This window comes from Cupressus sempervirens, chromosome 3 (genome assembly GCF_028749045.1).
Source record: "Cupressus sempervirens isolate cs-2001-9-10 chromosome 3, ASM2874904v1, whole genome shotgun sequence".
Classification (NCBI taxonomy): Eukaryota; Viridiplantae; Streptophyta; class Pinopsida; order Cupressales; family Cupressaceae; genus Cupressus; species Cupressus sempervirens.
The window spans coordinates 354,003,691-354,023,682 of NC_143120.1; the positions used below are offsets into that span (position 1 = coordinate 354,003,691).

A 19,992-nucleotide genomic window follows, 5' to 3' on the forward strand; every position below is an offset into this window, starting at 1 on the left:
CTAGTACCGTTGACATTAATATTTAAAGTGAAACACTTCAAAACTATTAAATTTACTATCCTTAAAAAAAACCTATTACTACTATAATAAAGATATACAAGATTAAAAAAATCCATTGCCTCCTTGAACAATTTGGGAAAAAAAGAAAAAATTAACATACAAATCAAAATCAAAATCAATGTCATTTGCACATTCAAATTTAACATTGCACACACTTCCATTACATACATTTCATAGTTTGATGATATGGGTTTAAAATTAATAAGTAACGACCTCTACTTTTTAAGATATAATATTCTTCTTGTTAAATAACTCTAACCTGGGTGAAAATAATAATAAAAGGTTTGTGTAGCCAATGAGAGTATGAAGAGTTCTTACAACAAATTACATTTACGTTTCAAAAATTTAATAAACCGCATTGCATACCTAGGTATCGCGGACTGTTTCGTCACTTGAATGTTAATTAATTTCGATTCTCTCGAGTGGCGAGAGAATGGAAAGCACTGCTCCTCTGAACGTGATGAGGTAGGCTTTCTTAAAACTGTCAAAAGGAACAATGCCGGAAAATAACTCTTGAATTGCAAGAAGCATACTGAGTTTTCGAAGAAGAAGAGGAGGAATGAAGATGCAGGCACCCATCTGGATGATTTTCAGATTCAAATTTCAGCAGATGAGCTTCAATTGAGTGCCCTTATTCGCTTAAATACCTGGTATCTTCTTATTGCTTCCTGTTTGGAGATTTTAAAGCTTTGGTTCGTTTATGTTTTTGCAAAATTCTTTATATTTAGTCCTTAGTTGAGATTTATAATTTCTCAGATTTAAAAGATCGGATCTGCATCAGATCCGTGGCGGGTATATTCATTTGACCTAATTTGGCAACATTGAAAAAATGGGATTTTCTATTCGTATATTGGCTTAGGGTTTAAATGACAGTTCAGGACATTCTTTGAATCCTTACGTGCAAATTTGTCTTTGAATTTATGTTATCAAGAGGAAAAATGCTGTATAATTAGTCCAAAAGATTGCGCCTGTGGTGATGTGGTTTCTTGCATTGGGAATCTTCACAATTTAGCTTTAGCTCTGTTTTTATGACGTGGATCATTGTCAGCTTTTATGATCCTTAGTTATAGCCAATTAGCTGATTTGTGAAATTCTGAGGTTTTTGCTTGTATTATAATTGTGCTCTAAGTAGCTGGGCTGGATATGATACTACGGGTGCCTCTTTACTCATTTAATGATCTGAATGGCTTTGTACAACGGAAAATTTATATACGCTTCTATCCTGTAGACCAGGTGGGGAAACTCCATGTTAAAAGTTAAAGTTGATTTTTAGTCCATGACCTAACGAGCACACCTATTTGTTGTATGAAACTTTCGTTGTTGGAATTAGGCAAAAAAAAAATCATTTGACACCTGCCATTTTACTGGCAATAAACATATGATTGAGGCTGAGCTAGGAGACATAGAGAATGACCCATTGAGTCTTTTTGGGTACCTCCCGGCAGTAGCAGATCTCGGTTAAAGATGGATCTATGCTAGTATATGATCATTTGCTACAACTAAATTTGAAAATAGTACTTACACCGTGTATCTCATTTTGAAGTCTTTTCATTATGGAAAATCTCTAATTTAGGGCCTGAAAAGATGATAAAAGATATGAAGCTACAGTAATGAATAACTTTTGATCAAATATAGTGCCTCTGATTCTATGTTGATACATGCATTTTTCTTTGAATGCCTTGACAAAGTAGTGGGTTTAAGCCCACCATGCTGCCGTAACATACTTAAGGTTTAGTGTGAAAGTAATCTTGGTTTGATTGGTTTACATGGCCTCAATGCTTGATTAAAGATGAGAGCGACAGATAATTAATGTTGATACTGCTACACTTCTGCAGCCCTAGCACTAGCTGTTTCTCATTATAGCTCCACTTGGCGTGGAAATAAAACTAGACAAGGCTTTGAACTTTTTTTGAAATTCATATCCTTAAGTAGATATTGATACTTTAGATTAAGGTCTGTTGATACTATTAACTGTTTAGACATTTCTCAATGCAGGAATTTGATGAATTTTCTGAAAGCTTATCAGATCTACACACAGTGAGCTATTAGAACTTCATTTCGATAGATGACTGAATCACAGAAAATACAGCAGCAGCATTTTTCCATATTTGCTGGAAGCTGTTATAGGACTGATGCATGAAACATCTGAAAGATCATTGAATGTTAGCTGACTGGAAGTATCTGAGAGGTGGCCAAACAATGGGGCATTTGAATTTTCCAATTGCAATGAGGTCAATAGAAGAAGAGCCCCAACAGAATGGTTTCAGGAAAAGAACAGAGGGGTCTTTGGCATGCATAGTTAATACAGAAGTAAGTGCTGTGTTGGCTGTGATGAGGCGAAATGCTAGATGGGCAGGTCATTATATGGCGGGAGATGATCAGTTGGATCATTCACTTATACACTCTCTCAAGGAATTACGCAGGCAAATATTCAGCTGGAAACAAGAATGGCAAAATATCAATCCCTCTCTTTATTTGAAACCCTTTCTAGATGTGATACGTTCTGATGAGACAGGGGCACCAATTACCGGGGTTGCCTTGTCTGCTGTGTACAAGATTTTGACAATGGAAGTCTTTGATCTGCGTACTGTGTATGTCGATCTTGCCATGCATTCTATTGTGGATGCTGTGACTGGTTGCCGGTTTGAGGTAACAGATCCTGCATCTGAAGAGGTGGTATTAATGAAAATACTACAAGTGCTTTTGGCTTGCATGAAAAGCAAGATGTCTTTAGTTTTAAATAACCAAGATGTGTGCACCATAGTGAATACATGCTTTCGAGTGGTTCATCAAGCAGGAACCAAAGGGGAGCTATTACAGCGGACAGCACGCCACACAATGCATGAGCTTGTGAGATCCATTTTTGCTCACCTCGCTGATCTTGATTCCACTGGTGCACACCCAAATTCTGTGAAGACATCTCTCATGTCCAATTCTCATGTAAGCTAACTTCACTTTCCTATAGATTATGAATTTCCACCTTTTGTGAACTAGGAATAGTGGCAAAATTACTTTATGCATGTTACTTTGGTATTCTTTTTTCGTTTCCTTAGTTTCTTTCAAAATTACTAGAACCAGAGATAATATTTCCACATGATTTGGTTTGTATCTTTGCTTCTTCTTCCTTGCAGTCAGACAATGTTGGAAAAGAATATGCAAGTGATGGTAATGACAGTAGTAGCACTGGTAATGGAAATGCAGATCCTGAGACTAAGAAATCATTTTCTGTCAGTTCTTCTGTAGAAAGGGATGATAAAATGGCAGATATCAAAATTGGTGGTAAGGAATTAGCCAATGATGAAGCTCTCAGGGAGCCATATGGTATAACTGGCATTGTCGAGATCTTCCACTTCTTATGCTCTCTTTTAAATATTGTTGAGACAATGGGTATGGGAACTGGATCAAGCCTTTTAGCCCTTGCTGAAGATGTCCCACTATTTGCTTTGGGTCTAATAAATTCTGCTATTGAATTAGGAGGGACATCAATAGGTAGGCACCCAAAGTTACTAGCACTAGTGCAGGATGAACTTTTCCATAATTTGATTCAGTTTGGGCTGTCATCAAGTCCTCTTATTTTGTCCACAGTATGTAGCATTGTGCTGAATCTCTATCATCATTTACGCTGTGAATTGAAGTTACAGATGGAAGCCTTTTTCACTTGTGTCATAATTAGACTGTCTCAAGGAAAGTATGGTGCATCTTATCAACAGCAAGAAGTTGCAATGGAAGCACTGGTAGACTTCTGCAGACAACCAACATTTATCTTTGAGATGTATGCAAATTACGACTGTGAAATTACTTGCAGTAATGTGTTTGAAGATATTGGCAACTTGCTGTCAAAGAATGCTTTTCCTGTAAATTCACCTTTGTCTGCAATGCACATTTTGGCATTGGAAGGGCTGATTGCGGTCATTCACAGCATGGCAGACAGGGTAAGTGCTTCATCGTCACTTCCTGAACCAGCCTCAATAAGTGATATTCAAGAGTATGAACCTTTCTGGACAGTAACCTGTGAGAAAAATGAGGATCCTAACCAGTGGGTGCCATTTGTCCTACGCAAAAAGTATATCAAAAGGAAGTTGATGCTTGGAGCTGATCACTTTAATAGGGACCCAAAGAAAGGTCTTGAGTTCCTGCAAGGGATTCATCTTCTGCCTGAGAAACTTGATCCTCATAGTGTAGCTTGCTTTTTTCGATATACATCTGGTCTGGATAAGAATCTTGTGGGTGATTTTTTGGGCAACCATGATGAATTTTGTGTGCAGGTGCTTCAGGAATTTTCAAAATCATTTGACTTTGTTGATATGAGCATAGACACAGCACTTCGCACATTCCTTGAGACCTTTCGTTTGCCAGGTGAATCACAAAAAATACAGAGGGTGATGGAGGCATTCGCAGAAAGATATTATGAGCAGTCACCACATGTTCTGGCAGATAAGGATGCTGCATTTGTGCTATCATACTCCCTTATCATTCTTAATACTGATCGGCACAATGTTCAAGTTAAGAGAAAAATGACAGAAGAAGACTTTATAAGGAATAACCGGCGTATTAATGCTGGGAAAGATCTTCCTAGAGAATTTCTATCCGAACTTTATCACTCTATTCTCAAGAATGAAATTCGAACAAATTATGATCAAAGTATAGCTATTCCTGAGATGACAACAAGCAGGTGGATTGATCTCATTCGGAAATCTCGGAAAACTCCTCCTTATATCATTTGTGATTACAGACCCTTCCTTGATCATGACATGTTTTCCATAATATCGGGTCCAACCATTGCTGCTATGTCAGTGGTCTTTGATCATGCAGAGGATGAATATGTTTTCCAAGAATGCGTGGATGGTTTTCTTGCTGTTGCCCAAATGTGTGCTTGTCATCATTTAGTGGATGTGTTGGATGACTTGGTGGTATCTCTGTGCAAATTTACAACACTTGTGGACCCACCGTCTTCTGTTGATGAGGATGTTCTGGCCTTTGGCGATGACACAAAGGCAAGGATGGTGACTGTCACAGTTTTCACTATAGCCAATAGGCATGGTGATTTTATTCGGAATGGGTGGAGGAACATTCTGGACTGTATTCTCAGGTTACACAAGTTAGGGTTGTTGCCTGCTCGGGTTGCAAGTGATGGAGTTGATGATCCAGATCTTTTAAATGATTCTATGTATGGGAAATCTTTGTCTGACACGCCGCCTATATCTCACCTACCTTCAATCACTCGAAGGCGGACATCAGGATTAATGGGCCGATTCAGTCAGTTATTGTCTCTTGAAAGTGATGAACCAAGGACTCAGCCAACTGAAGAGCAACTTGCTGCACATCAGAGAACCATGCAAACTATCCAACAATGCAATATTGACAACATATTCACAGAGAGTAAATTTCTGCAAGCAGATTCCTTACTGCAATTAGCAAGGGCTCTTATCTGGGCAGCAGGAAGACCACAGAAGAGCGGTTCACCTGAAGATGAGGACACTCCTGTCTTTTGCCTTGAGTTATTGATTGCTATTTCACTGAATAACCGGGATAGAATTATGATTTTGTGGCAGGGTGTTCATGACTACATTGGAAGCATTGTACAGACAACAACTATGCCTTGTGCGCTTGTGGAGAAGGCTGTCTTTGGGCTCCTACGGATCTGTCAACGGTTGCTGCCCTACAAGGAAGATCTTGCAGAGGAGCTCTTGAGATCTTTGCAGCTTATTTTAAAACTAGATGCAAGAGTAGCAGATGTTTATTGTGAGCGCATTACTCAAGAAATTATGCAGCTTGTAAAAACAAATGCTGGGCATATCAGATCTACAGGGGGATGGCGCACTGTAACATCTTTGCTTTCCATCACTGCTCGTCATCCTGATGCTTGTGAGCCTGGTTTTGAGGCATTATCATTTGTTATGGCTGATTGTGCACACTTGACCCGGGCAAACTATGTGTTATGCCTTGATGCTGCTCGTGCTTTTGCCGAATCTCGAATTGGCATGACAGAGAGATCTCTGCAAGCATTAGACTTAATTGCCGGATCCATTAAATGTCTGGTGCAATTCTCAAAAGCTGACAAAAATGTTAATCTCTTGGGTGAGGATGCATCAAAGTCCTTCCAGGAAGTAGGAGACATGTGGTTGCGATTTGCGCATTCTCTCCGTAAGGTTTCTTTGGATCAGAGAGAAGAAGTCAGAAATCATGCTATTTTATCTCTACAGCAGTGCTTGTCAGCAGTAGATGCAATCTGCTTAGCACCTTCTACATGGGCACAGCTTTTTGATCAAATAATTTTTACAATGCTTGACGACTTGCTTGAGATTGCCAAGGGACACTCTCCAAAGGAATATCGTAACATGGAGAGTAGCCTTCACTATGCAATGAAGTTGCTGTCAAAATTATTCTTACAATTATTAGATCAGCTGTCATCATTGCCGAACTTCAGAAAACTGTGGCTTGGGGTACTAAGCTGTATGGAGAAATATATGAATGCAAAGCTTAGGGGTAAAAGAAATGAAAAGCTTCAGGAGCTTATTCCAGAGCTGCTGAAGAATATGCTATTAATATTGAATGATCGAGGAGTGCTTGCAAAAAAAAGTGCCCTAGAAAATAGTAGCCTGTGGGAGATGACATGGATACATGTTCAAGGTATCTCATCTTCTTTAAAAGAAGAACTTTTTCCTGAGAAAGATCCTGAACATGAGACAGAGCTAAAGACAAAGTCTGGTGAGTCTGTAATGGACTCAGAAATCGGTTTTGAAGCTTCTGTTACTGGTGCTGCGCAGTAGACAGAAAAGAGTTAAAAAATCAAATTACAGAATATAAGTGGTTTTAATAGGCTTTCATTTGGCATTCTTCTTCTATTAACAGAGGCACAATATTTTGCCTATAATTTACCCCTTGACTCCCTGAGGACACAGCTTTCTTCTACAGGTACAGTTGACCGATGGCTTTGGTCTCTCACAGTTGTAATGCACTATTCTTTTTCTTCCAAGTTTGCTTTATGGGGTCTAATATTAATCAGTTGTAGTCATTTGGCCTATAAAACGTAGGTACCACCCATCAAGGCAGATTCTATATCCTGAAATTAAAATGAAGGATTTTTTTGACCCTGTTTGGTGTTCTGAGGCAAGTAGTGTTGACTAGAGGCCAACTTCCAAAAGATAATGCAGGTTGTTGTACATGACAATTGCGGTTGCATCCACTTTATTCCTTTTCAGTACACAAATTGTGTCAGGTTCTATAGATGTCATCAAGATCTCAATCCTGCAAGGATTAAACTTGTGTGCTGAAAAGGTGACAACCTGTTTCAAAGATGATCTTTGCAACATATTTTCACTTGTGGAAAGTTTTGATTCAGGAAATGTACATTCAGAGGCTCAGGGTGTAATAATTCATTAATCTGACCCTTATATGATAGTTGCCCCAGTCAGAAGTTCTATTTGATTGCAGTACAATCTGCCTCCTTATAATAAGCTCTAGCTCTGTGATTGGAAGTACCTTGAAAAAGGTATTTGATGTGCCAGTCTCTTTCAAGTTATTATAAATCTTGGGATATGCAAGACATTCCATATCAGCTCCTTAACAATGCACATTATCGCTTAAGTAGGCTTCAGATGATTTATTGAGATCATCTATTTTCCATACTTCTTGTGTAGCTTCATTAACTGTTTATGATAGATTGCCTTGGGGATGATATCTGTGCAAAATAGCAGTACCGGTCTCAGAGATTTAACTTGCAGCTATTCTGGCACCTTTGGTTATAGCTGGGAGTGTTTTAGTATTATTTTATTCACACATAAACTGCATAAGAAGAATTTTACTTTGATTCCCTTTTGCAGGGTTGAATCTTCCATTTTTGTTCTGTTGATTTGTAAAATTTGAAAATTGGGACAATTATCAAGTAACTTTAGGAGTCACAATTTTTGTCTATATTTTGATTGTGTGCACTTGTATATCTTAATTGGTCTAATGTCATAGTTTGACAACACAACCCAATAAAGCAAGGCTATTTTACAGGCTGCCAAGATTATGTTTTGGGTCAAGGATTTAGAGGGAACACAGCAACTATATTAATTGAGAGAAGGCAGCGATGCATGGGACAATTGGAATCCTTGTTGTTGATGTATTAAACTTTGATGTGAATCATTGTAATCAAATAAATCTGTAAGTGTTATTAATGCTAAGCAAGAAAAGCAATCTTAGAAATCTTCTGAGACCTTTGAAAATATGAAAGACAACCGAGATTATGATTACATAAGACCTGATGGATTTTAAAGAATGACTGTTGACGAATAATACAAATTTATCATACATATACATTGATGTGCCTTACATTGTATCAACTGGCGATTTGTGTTCTCCATATGGACAATACTATTCTCTATAAGTACTTTGCGAAGAATCTTCCTTCCAGGATTTCACGTGGTAAAAGCTCAGAGCTTTCTGAGTTTTCAATATGTGTACCATATTCCTACTACTGTTACGAAGGCTAATCCAATATACACACGCATTGATCTCCATATGGTTGGCCTTATTGCCCAATGAGACAAATTGCATTTGGCATCGAGGCCAAAAGTTCTAGTATCAAAGGTCAAGTTTGCATATTGCCCTTTCTACCATAGAAATGAAGTACAATTTATGTTTTTATCATATCTCGTAGTTTGTGTTCAAAATCTTACTCAAATTTCCTGTCACGTATAAATACAAGAAACAAATGTTTCTTCTATTCAAGCCTAAGTCGAGGAAGGACACTATTCTGCTATATGCTTGGATTTATTTTTTCAAAGCCAAAATTTTTGCGGCTATCCCATTTATCTGAAGAAATATCACTACGCATTCCGAAAGAGATGTTTGCTCAGGTATTCGAGTAAACAGAAGTTACTTCTTACATACCCTTGCTTAGAAATTAATGGTGTGACTTGGATTCTATTCTTTACGTATCTTACTCTTCTGTTTGATGGCGTACCATTGCAATCGGTTTCCATATCTACATGCGTAAGAAAGGACAAGCATCATTTATGCAACCGTGTTATAGCTCGAGAGACATACAAGATTCAAATTGATGTATGCACAGGCCACCATCAATAAACAGAGAAATAATTTCATTAGGAGGACATATGATGATTTCTTGAACCGCTAAACAAGTGAATTGACAGTGAAGTTGGCTTGAGAAGCTTAACTCATATAGACAGATTTTTTTATTTAAAAAATCAATGTTGGTGAACGGAGGGACAAGTTGAATCTGTCACAAAGCTCATGGGTTCGTGAAGCATCAAAAGTGTGACAATTTTTTTAAGGTTTGCAAATAAATGAAAGGTATGAAAGAGCGACAAGGAGCACATGGCTGACGAAAGGCGCGACAGAAAGAAGAAAAACACAACCTCCGAATGTAGCGAAAATGCGACATTGGCTCTTAAGTTCTTCATTCCGTTGAATTTGTGATAGGCCAAAGATAGAAAATGAGAGAGAGGAAAAGGCAAATGTCCAAGTTCATTATGTTTGCAAGTTTGCAAGTTTGCGAACTTGTCAGAAGTGCAACATGGTTTGTGCAAAGAACAGGAATCCGATAAGCAAAGCATACGAAAATGTAATGAATGCAGGGAAGGGGTGCCAGAAGGGAGAGTTTTAGCTTGTAATAATCGTTTTATTAAATAATGGAGAGAGAAAACATGCTTATAGCTTAATTTAGGTTTAAGATGAATCTTAGGGAAAAATGGAGAAAAAGGATATGCCTATTCTAGAGGAGTGCTAGAGACAATAATATTTTAATCATTTTATTTGAAAAAACATAGCTAGATAGAGCAACAAACTTAATGATCAAAATTCATTTTCAAAGTACAATTGCAAAGTCTTTTAAAGTTTTGCCACTCTATTTTGGAGTGTTTTTGTTACTTAGGAGATCCCGTAGATTGCTTAGACTTTGTGAATGTTATTAAAGTCATTAATTCACTAATTCATTTATTTCTACTATGGATGATATTTACTAATAATGATATGATTTTTCATATTTATTTTGTAATTAATTTTTAAATCAGTATACTTCAAGGTCTAATTATTAATAATATATAAATCTTAAATTAAATAAAATAACACTTGCTCCTTTCCTTATTAGTTTCATCAGTTTCTTTGGATAATTGTACTTCAACATCCAATACGTATTAATGCATAAATTTTTAATATAAGAAATAAAAATCTTCCTCTATGTGTTGCTGGTATATTGAGGCCTTTCTCAATGACAATTTTAGGTGTGATTTAAGAAAAATGACCTTTAGGGGTACATGCGTCCTCCTTAGAGTACCAAACAAAGAATCTTAAAATTAAATTCAGCTCTCTATGCCTTGATAGTGGAATCAAGAACCTCAAATGAACAAGAGATGCAATGCATACGTTTTTGCCAATAATTGGAAAAATGAAAAATAGAGAGTTATAGATAGAAAGGAAAGATACGAAGAGAGAGCTAAAAGAGAGAATGGTATGTTATTATAAGGACAAGTAAATGTAAAATGATAGGGAGAGTAAAGCAAATTTCAAAAATATTAATAATTATATATTATTTTAAGAAATATATAAATAACAATAGAAATTATATTATATGAATGAACTACTCATTTCTACCAACTCATTTATAACTTGAAATATTTAATTAAAATAAATATATTGTTGATGACTTTATTCAAACTACCGAAATATCTAATAAGTTTGAGAGGTAGTATTAGTTTTACAATTTGTAAAATGGTATAAAAAAATAAGAGCAAGATTGTAACATAGTAGCTAGTAAAACTAGGTGTAAACTTAAAGAAATAACATTTTACAATTGGCAAAAATAAATATCAATGTAAAACTAATAAATATATTTAAAATAAGAAATATAAAACATTTAATTATATATTTGAACTTGGTAATAAAAATATGTTGTGATAATTATTATTGATTAGACATTCATTTTTGAGGTGGAAGATAAAAATGATTATTTTTTTGAAAATCTAATAAACTTTTCACAAATGTGAAAAAGATAAAGTTGTAATTAATGTATTCATTAATGCATGATAGAATTATTAGAAAATATTTGTACTTTTGTTGAAGAAAATTGAATTTTCTTCCTACCGAAAATAGTATGGTCCAATAGAATGAATGAAAAATTTGATTTATAAAATAATGAAAAATTAGAAAAATATATAAACATTTGAATTTTCTTGTAATCTTTTAAATTCTATGAGTTGATTGGTTAATTGAATTGAATGAAAGCAATAGTGTTGAAGCATAGTTGTATGAATGATATTTATAGGAAATGTTTGGATTTCAATTTATAAACTTTTCATCTCATATTTGTAATCATTCGTGTAACCTTTGAAGATTGAATAATTAAAATTAGGATTAACTTTGATTGTATTCATGTGTGCTTTGCATTTGTAGACATATTGTTATTTATTTATTTAATTAAAATATTGTAAAATCTTAATAATTTTTTTTAGTTATCTTATTAAAACAATAAAAAACTATATGGCACATGCTCATGGATTACTAAGTAGGCTTATCTAAAATTTTCAAATATTGATTATTTCTTAAATATATTTGTAGAAATTAGTTTGCATTTGCATTTGCAGAACATAACCTTTTGTGACACTTCACTAATTTATTATTATTGTCCATGATTGGAAAATTTGTCTCTGGATTTGTGACTCTATTATTCAATTAAAAATATACACTAATCTACTACTGGTTTCCTTTTAGGTAAATTTAAACACCACATTAATCTGTGCATTTATGCAATTGTATTCACTTCCATGTATAAATATGTACACCAATAATGACTATAAAAATAAATAAAAAACATCTTAGACACAATTATGATTGTCCATCTGTACAATCAAATACTAACCCTTGAGCTCCTCAAACTGGCATACATATAATAAGTGACAATTGAAATAAGTGTACATTATGCAATGGTTATGGTTTGTGTTTGGATAATTGTTTGCTTTTGGTGCAATCATGGATAAAGGGACCTCAAAGAGATCTATCCAAGTGTGCAACAAGAGTAAACACAACGAAAATGACGAAGAAGATCAAAGAACAAATGCATATCAATCTTTATTCACTAGAAATTGGTTACAATTTATTGGCAACATGCCTTCATACATGCTAGGCAAAAACAAGCCTGATTACTTAGGAAATCTTTAGTCAAAGGCCTTGAATCATCTAATTTATCATAATATCCCCTTATCCTCTTCAAGAGAATACTTACAATGCAATATATACGCTATACAACATGCAGGTTGACTGAAAAGTGAATAACATTCACCAAGAATAGGAAACACATTAGCACAAATATGACAAACCCTAAATCATATAGAGCTCATTACAAAAATGTGTAAGATCTAACGATCTGAGATTTATGTCCCAAGATTATGCACGAACATAAAAATGTGGGTCATTGGTCATCACATAATAAGATTTTCCATTACAAGATCAAAATTCATGAAAAGGTCATGAAACTAGCAAGAGGACAATAACTCGATGAGAATCTAACATAACTCAAGAACGGGTTGACCAAATGACTTGTGATCATAGAAAATAATCCAAAACTAAATTTAACATAAGTACTCACTTGTGCAAGATGTAGCTCAAATATCTGATGGGTTAACATACTACTCATACTATCTATACAAATTGACAAAGTAAGACCAAAATGAAACATGAATGTTGGTTGATGCAGGATTGCTAAGAACTCAAGATGCCCCCCAATCAAACATATGTGATTATTGAAAAGTGAATCTCTTACTTCAAGGCTTGAGAAGAATCAGAAGGATCCAAATCAACTTGATGAATCCATGAAGAATCTTAACTCATGGAGTACTAAGTTGGCTCAAGAAGCTTAACTCATATAGACAATTTAAAAAAAAAAATCAATGTCGGTGAATGAAGGAGGGATAAGTTCAACCTGTCACAAAGCTCATGGGTTTGTGAAGCATCAAAAGTGTGACAAAGTTCCTAAGGTTTGCAAATTCATGAAAGGTATGAAAGAGAGACATAGAGAAAAGACACATGGCTGAAGACAGGTATGAAAGGATGAAGAAGAACACAATGTGATAAACTTGCAAGTTTGCAAATTTAGCAAAAATGCAACATTGGCTCATAAGTTCTACATTCCATTGAATTTGTGATAGGCCAAAGATAGAAAATGAGAGAGAGAAAAAGGAAAATGTCCAAGTTCATTATGTTAGTTAATTTGCAAGTTTGTGAACTTGTCAGAAGTGCAACATGGTTTGTGGAAAGGAACAAAAATCCAATAAACAAAGCATAAGAAAATGTAATGAATGCATGAAATGGGTGCAAAAGGGATATTTAGCTTGCACAAAATGTTTTAATTAAATAATGGAGAAAAAATTCTTATAGCTTAATTTAGGATTAGTTTTTAATAGGTAAATAGATGATTCTTAGGGAAGAATGAAGAAAAAGGATATGCCTATTCTACAACAAGGGAGTGCTAAAGATAGAATAATATTTTAAGTACTTTATTTTAAAAAAATAACTAGATAGAGCAACAAACTTAGTGATCAAAATTTATTTTCAAAGTACAAATTTAAATGAGAAGTTACAAAGTCTTTAAGGTTTTGGCACTCTATTTTGGGGTGCGTGCTACTTAGTGGATCCCATAGGCTGCTTAGGCTTTGGACATGTTATTAAAGTCACCAATTCACTAATTCATTCATTTCTACTATAGATGGTACTTATCAATAATGATGATGTGTTGTCTCTAAAAACTTTTCATATTAATTTTGTAAGTTACTTTTAAATCAATACACTTTAAACTTAATTACTATTAATACATAAATCTTTAATAAAAACAAATAAAACATGCTCCTTTTCATACCAATTTCATCAGTTCCTTTGGATCATTGTACTTCAACATCTAATACACATTGATGCATAAATCTATAATATGACAAATAAAAATGTTCCTCCATGTGTTGTCAGTATATCTAGGCCCTTCTCAACGATTGTTTTAGGCACAATTTAAGGAAAATGAACGTTAGGGGTACATGTGTCCTTAGAGTACTAAACACATAATTTTTCAATTAAATTCAAATATATATATATATATATATATATATATATATATATATATATATATATATATATATATATATATATGCCTTGTTTAGTGGTATTAAGAACCTAAAAAGGATTAATGAAAATGAGGAATTTTTTTTTTTTTTTATAGCGTAGTTGTATGAATGATATTTAAAGGAAATCTTTGGATTCCAAATTTCTAACTTTTTGGTTCATCTCATATTTGTAATCACACTTGTAAACTTCAAAGGTTGAATAATTATAATTAGAATCAACTTTGATTGTATTTATGTGCGTACTTTGCATTTGTAGATGTATTGTAATTTATTTAATTAATTAGAAGATTGTAAAATCTTTAAATTTTTTATTTGGTTATCCTATTAGAACAATAAAAACCTATATGGCATATGATCATGGATCAAGTAGGCTTATGTAAAATTTTCAAGTATTGATTATTTCTTAAATAAATTTGTACAAATTAGTTTGCATTTACATTTGCATTTGGAGAACATAACCTTTTGTGACACTTCATTAATGTGTTATTATTGGTTGTGGTTGCTAAATTTTTTAATGGATTTGTGAGTCTATTATCCAACTAAATATAGACACTAATCTATTATTGGTTTCCCTATATTATCCCACAATAACCTAAAACACGGTAAATTGAAACATTAAATTAATATGTACATTTATGCTTTTTTATTCACTTCCATGTATAAATATGTACATCAATAATAAAAACTATAAAAAAGAATACCTTAGACACATCTACCATTGTCCATCTGCACAATCAAATGCTAAACCTTGAGCTCTTCAAACTAGCATATAGACAATAAGTGACAATTGAAATAAGTGTGCATTATGCAATGATTATGGTTTGTGTTTGGATAATTGTTTATTTTTGGTGCAATCATGGTTGGAAAAACCTCAAAGTGATCTATCAAAGTGTGCAACAAGAGTAAACATAATGAAAATAACAAAGAAGATGGCATAACAAATGCATCAAAATCTTTATTTATTGGAAATTGGTTACAATCTATTAGCAACAAGCCTTCATACATGCCTGGGAAAAAAAAGCTTGGCTACTTAGGAAATACTCAATCAAAGACCTCGAATCCTCTAATTTATCATAATATTCCCTTCTCCTCTTCAAGAGATCAATTACACTGCAATATATAGTCCATACAACATGCAGGTTGGTTGAGAAGTGAATTACATTCCCCAAGAATAAGAAACATATTAGCACAAATATGACATGTCCTAAATCATGTAGAACTCATTACCAAAAAATGTGTAAGAGCTAGTGGTATGATATTTATATCCTCAAACCAAAAAAACATAACAATGTGTGTAATTGATCATCAAATATTGAGATTTTCCATCACAAGATCAAAATTCATGAAAAGGTAGTGAAACTAGCAAGAGCACAATAACCCGATGAGAATCCAATATAACTCAAGAATGAGCTGACCAAATGAGTTACGATCAAAGAAAACAATCCAAAACTAAATCTTAAATAAGTACCCAATTGTGTTAGATGTAACTCAAATATCTAATGAGTCAACATACCGATCATACTATCCATACAAAATGACAAAGTAAGACCAAAATGAAACATAAATGTTTTTGGTTGATGCGATATTACTAAGAAATCAAGATGATCTCACATTGTACACATGGGGTTATTGAAAGTGAATCTCTTTGAGGCCTAAGAAGAATCATAATAATCTGACTTAACTTGATTAATCCATGAAGAATTCTCAACTAGTTTGTCCTTTCATTTCATGAGGTACTCAATAAATTTCTTATCTCAAGTATTCCTTCCAACTCTATTGTCCAATATCCTTTCTATCCCTTCCATTGGCATTTTAGGATACTACTTCCCTACATCCAATCCATCATTTGAACTCAAATCAAGTTAATGATACTCAAGTAAATCCACAACATTGAATATGGGTGATATGTCCATATCCTATGATAATTCAACTTCATTAGCATTCCCCAAATCAAATATCCTTAAGATACATAGTCTAAATTCCCACATCCTTAACTTGCTAAAAGTTCTAATAGGAAATTGTCCTTTCTCCAAGTGAACCATAACTTCATTTCCCACTTGATAATCCTTGTATTCTTATATTTCTAAATCATTGGTTCCAAAAAAAGTACCCCAGGGATGCGTTCCCCCCCCCCCCGCCCAACCCCAAAAAAAAATTAAAAAAAAATCTTAGACATTCATGGAACATGAATGCACCAGGGACTTGGGGATGACATTTTGGTGTCCTCGACAACACCACTAAATCACTACATTTTTTTTTATGGAAACACATGGATGTCTTGTAGTCCCCTAAGGGGACATGTGGACAAAATCATTTCCCTCAACCCCTTAGGGGACACTTGGATAAGTGCAATTTTAAGAAATAGTTTTTTTTTTTTTTTTTTTCCAATTTTCAAGGGATGATTAAAGGCATCCTTTACTACCTTTTTGGCCTTGACATTTTGATTTTGTAGTTTCAACTTGTTTTAATATATCATATTGTGTTGTTTAATGTAATATATTAATGGTGAGATACTCATACTTTTCATATCTATTATATAATAGAATTCTTCCATTTATTGATTTAAGTATTAAATTTTTATCGTTCATTTTTTAATGTTCAATGCAATTCTCAAGTATTTAGTAATTCTAATTTACTAATTTACATTTTTATGTCTTATATTGCTTTACATGTTTTCATAATTATCATTTTAAGTACTACATATATAATATATAATATATAAACCCCTTGCACTTGTCATTCCAAAATTGAGGCCCCTCTGTCCCCCATATCTAGAAACCTATCCCTTTGTCTCCCATGGTGGTGCAACTATGGTTCAAAATGATGTTTAATCCTCTCATGTTCATAAGATCTACAAAATCCTCTACTTCATCACTCCTCTTATCTTCACGACTATGATCCCTAATTTTTGTAACTCCCCTAGGATTCATACCTATGACCATTTCTAATGGTATCTTTATTATGCTTCTATTCACTAAATTGTTATATGCAAACTCTACTTGCACTAAAACCAAATTCTAATTTCTAGGCTTATCTCCAATTAAACATCTTTAAAAACTACCTAAACTCTCCTCACAACCTCTGTTTGTCCATCAGTCTATGGATAAAAAGAAGAACTAAAGTTCAACTCACTTTTCATTTTCTTCCAAAGTATCCTCCAAAAATAATCAATTAATTTACTCTCTCTGTTTGAACTATACTTATTTTTAACCCTGATAATCTCACAATCTCCTTGAAAAATAATTCAGCTACATCCACTACATCTGAAGATTTCTTAGAAGCTATGAGATGTGACATCTTAGATAATCTATCTACCACCACAAATATATAATCATTACTTCTTTGTGTCTTAAGAAATCCCAAAATAAAATCTATACTAGTGTTCTCCCAAGGCTTATTAGATATGAGTAAAGGTGTATATAGTCTCACAACCTTTATCCACTTGAAAAATTCTGCAACCTTGAGCAAATTTCTAAACACCCTTATAAATTTGAGGCCAATAATACCTTTCACTTATCAAACTCTCTATTTTATATAAACCAAAGTGTCTAGATAATCCTCCAGTATGATTCTCCTTAATCAAATTCTCCCTCATTGAACTTCTAGGTATGCACAATTGAATACCCTTAGACATGTCATCCTATATGAAATAATCCAACCACTTACTTTTAATAACTACAACAAGTTCTTTACAACCATTCCATGGTTATGAAAAATTAGGTTCAACTTCATACAAAGTCTTCAATTCATCAAATCCAATCACTTTCACTCTCATCTTTGTCAACAAATTTCTTCTTCTACTCAATGCATCAACAACCTTATTTGATTATCAACTCTGATGTTTCAACACTAAAGTATAACTTTTCAATAACTCAAACCATTCCATATGTCTTTGACTCAACTCAACTTGACTATTCAAATATTGCAATGCTTTATGATCATTATACACAAAAAATTCCTTAAGCAACAAGTAATGTCTCCATTTTTTCCAAATCTTGAATTATAACATAGAATGATCATAAATTGAATATATTTTCTTGACATCATTCAACTTCTCACTGAAATAAGTAACATGTCTACCTTCTTGACACAACTCCAATTGCATTTCCTCTTGCATCATAGTCCACTTGAAATACCTTATTGAAATTTGGTAAGGCCAACATTTATAGTTTGGTCACTTTTTGCTTCACATAACTCAAATATCTTTTGTGCTCCACTTGTCCATTTGAATTTCCTTTACCATAGGGCTAAAAACTAAACTAAATTCTTGATGAAATTCCTATATAAACTAGATAACCATGAATTGATCTAACTTCTCCAACACTCGAAGACTTGAAACTTGGACTTGAACACTTAAAAGCTAGAGCTTGTGGATGCAATTTTTTGATATGATATGATCATGTATGTTTTGATATAAAATGGAGCAAATGGAAGGGTTTAAATAGAAATCAGAGTCAAGTGACTCATATAGATTGAGTGTCATAGGAGTTTGTACCCAATCATTCAAAACAAAGGACCCAGATAAAAAGGACCAAAATAAGGCCCTATTAGGGATACAATATGTCCTTGATATACCAGGGGTGCATTGCACCCCTAATTTCCATGTGCACAAACCCTAGGAACAATCAGGGCACTCCAAAATAGGTCTTAGAATGTAAAAATCATGTTCACATTATGAGGAAACCCTATTTAATGCTAGGAGAAGATTCCTAGTGGAGAGGTGGAGGGAAATGGAAGACCTAGGGGAAAATAGATCCTACCTCAAGCTTATCACCATGAAAACAAGAGATTTAAAGATGATCTATTAGGTTTTACTCCAATTCCACCTAAGAGAAAGGACAAAAAAGGGAAGGGAAAAAGAAAATTAGAGAGAACATGGCGATCTCACATTAAATAGGTGCTAAAACTTCATTAAATTGGAGTGCTTCCAATTTAAGATGGTATAGTATGAAATGAAAAAGGGGGAAAAGATGGTCACCAAAATACAAACCTATAAATGAACTATGAAAATGAAGTGAAGAGTAAAATCGAATAAGATTTACAACCTACAATTTAGAATCTATGAATCCAAAACAAATCTTTTGGTCCTAGGTAGGCAATAAATTTTGGGGTCGAGGCTAATTTAAGGTAAAGATCAATTTGGGTTGAGGTTGAGGTCAACCTCAACTTAGTTTGTACAAAAAATTGAGATCTGAAAAGTCCATCAAAAATTAAAACCTAATCTAATCTAAATACTTATAAACCCGACCTAAACACAAGAGAGGGGGAAATTTGTTGGTGGGGAGGGTCTTGCCTCGGTTAAGCCTCAATTGAGGAATCAACCTTGAGTTGAAATAAATATAAATGAAGGAATGCTGATATGTAGTATCTACAGTAGATATAACAATGAAAATTAACATATAAATTTTGATGCAATTATGTTTAATATGTGATCAATTATGTTAATACATAGAGCTTTGACTAAACCTAAAAATAAAAAAGGAAATTATGTAAGAGAAAACCTCATGTATGTAGGTGCTTTCAATTTGACTCAATGAAAAATGCTCAAATGCATGAATCTAGATCTCCTCCTTGATTTATTTCTTTCTTGATGACTCCTTGAATACACTTGTTTAAATGCTTGAGAATGAATGCTACTAAATATTGTGCATCTTGTGTGTGTGTGTGTGTGTGTGTGAAATGAAATGAGTAAGCCTCCTTTTATATTGATTTTGGGCATCAAAATTGAAAGGTTCAACTACACAAGGTAGGAAAAGGTGATAATTTGGCATCAAGCCTAGGAATTCATGAAATCCAACCTCCTCGGTAATGGGGAATCTTG

The 19,992-nt window shown here is 33.9% G+C and overlaps 1 protein-coding gene across 2 annotated transcripts; it reads left to right on the forward strand.

The window, feature by feature from the left end:
* The first annotated feature begins 436 nt into the window (after positions 1-436).
* On the forward strand, positions 437-7,897 carry LOC149566443 (ARF guanine-nucleotide exchange factor GNOM-like). Of its 2 annotated transcripts, XR_016362190.1 has the most exons (4): positions 437-710; positions 2,056-3,000; positions 3,192-6,975; positions 7,095-7,897. XR_016362190.1 is itself a non-coding variant. In XM_089819797.1 (3 exons), exons 2-3 carry the CDS (start codon positions 2,221-2,223, stop codon positions 6,828-6,830), a joined length of 4,419 nt encoding a protein of 1,472 aa, XP_089675923.1. In that variant the 5' UTR covers positions 437-710; positions 2,056-2,220; the 3' UTR covers positions 6,831-7,897. The 2 variants fall into 2 exon arrangements, 1 of the variants encoding a protein (XP_089675923.1); XM_089819797.1 differs by having other exon boundaries at positions 3,192-7,897.
* Positions 7,898-19,992: the final 12,095 nt, after the last annotated feature.

Coding starts and splice junctions, on each gene's coding strand:
- LOC149566443 (XM_089819797.1), top strand. CDS start 2,221: ATGTTAGCTGACTGGAAGTATCTGAGAGGTGGCCAAACAATGGGGCAT. Junction 3,001..3,191: donor CTCTCATGTCCAATTCTCAT/GTAAGCTAACTT, acceptor TCTTCCTTGCAG/TCAGACAATGTTGGAAAAGA.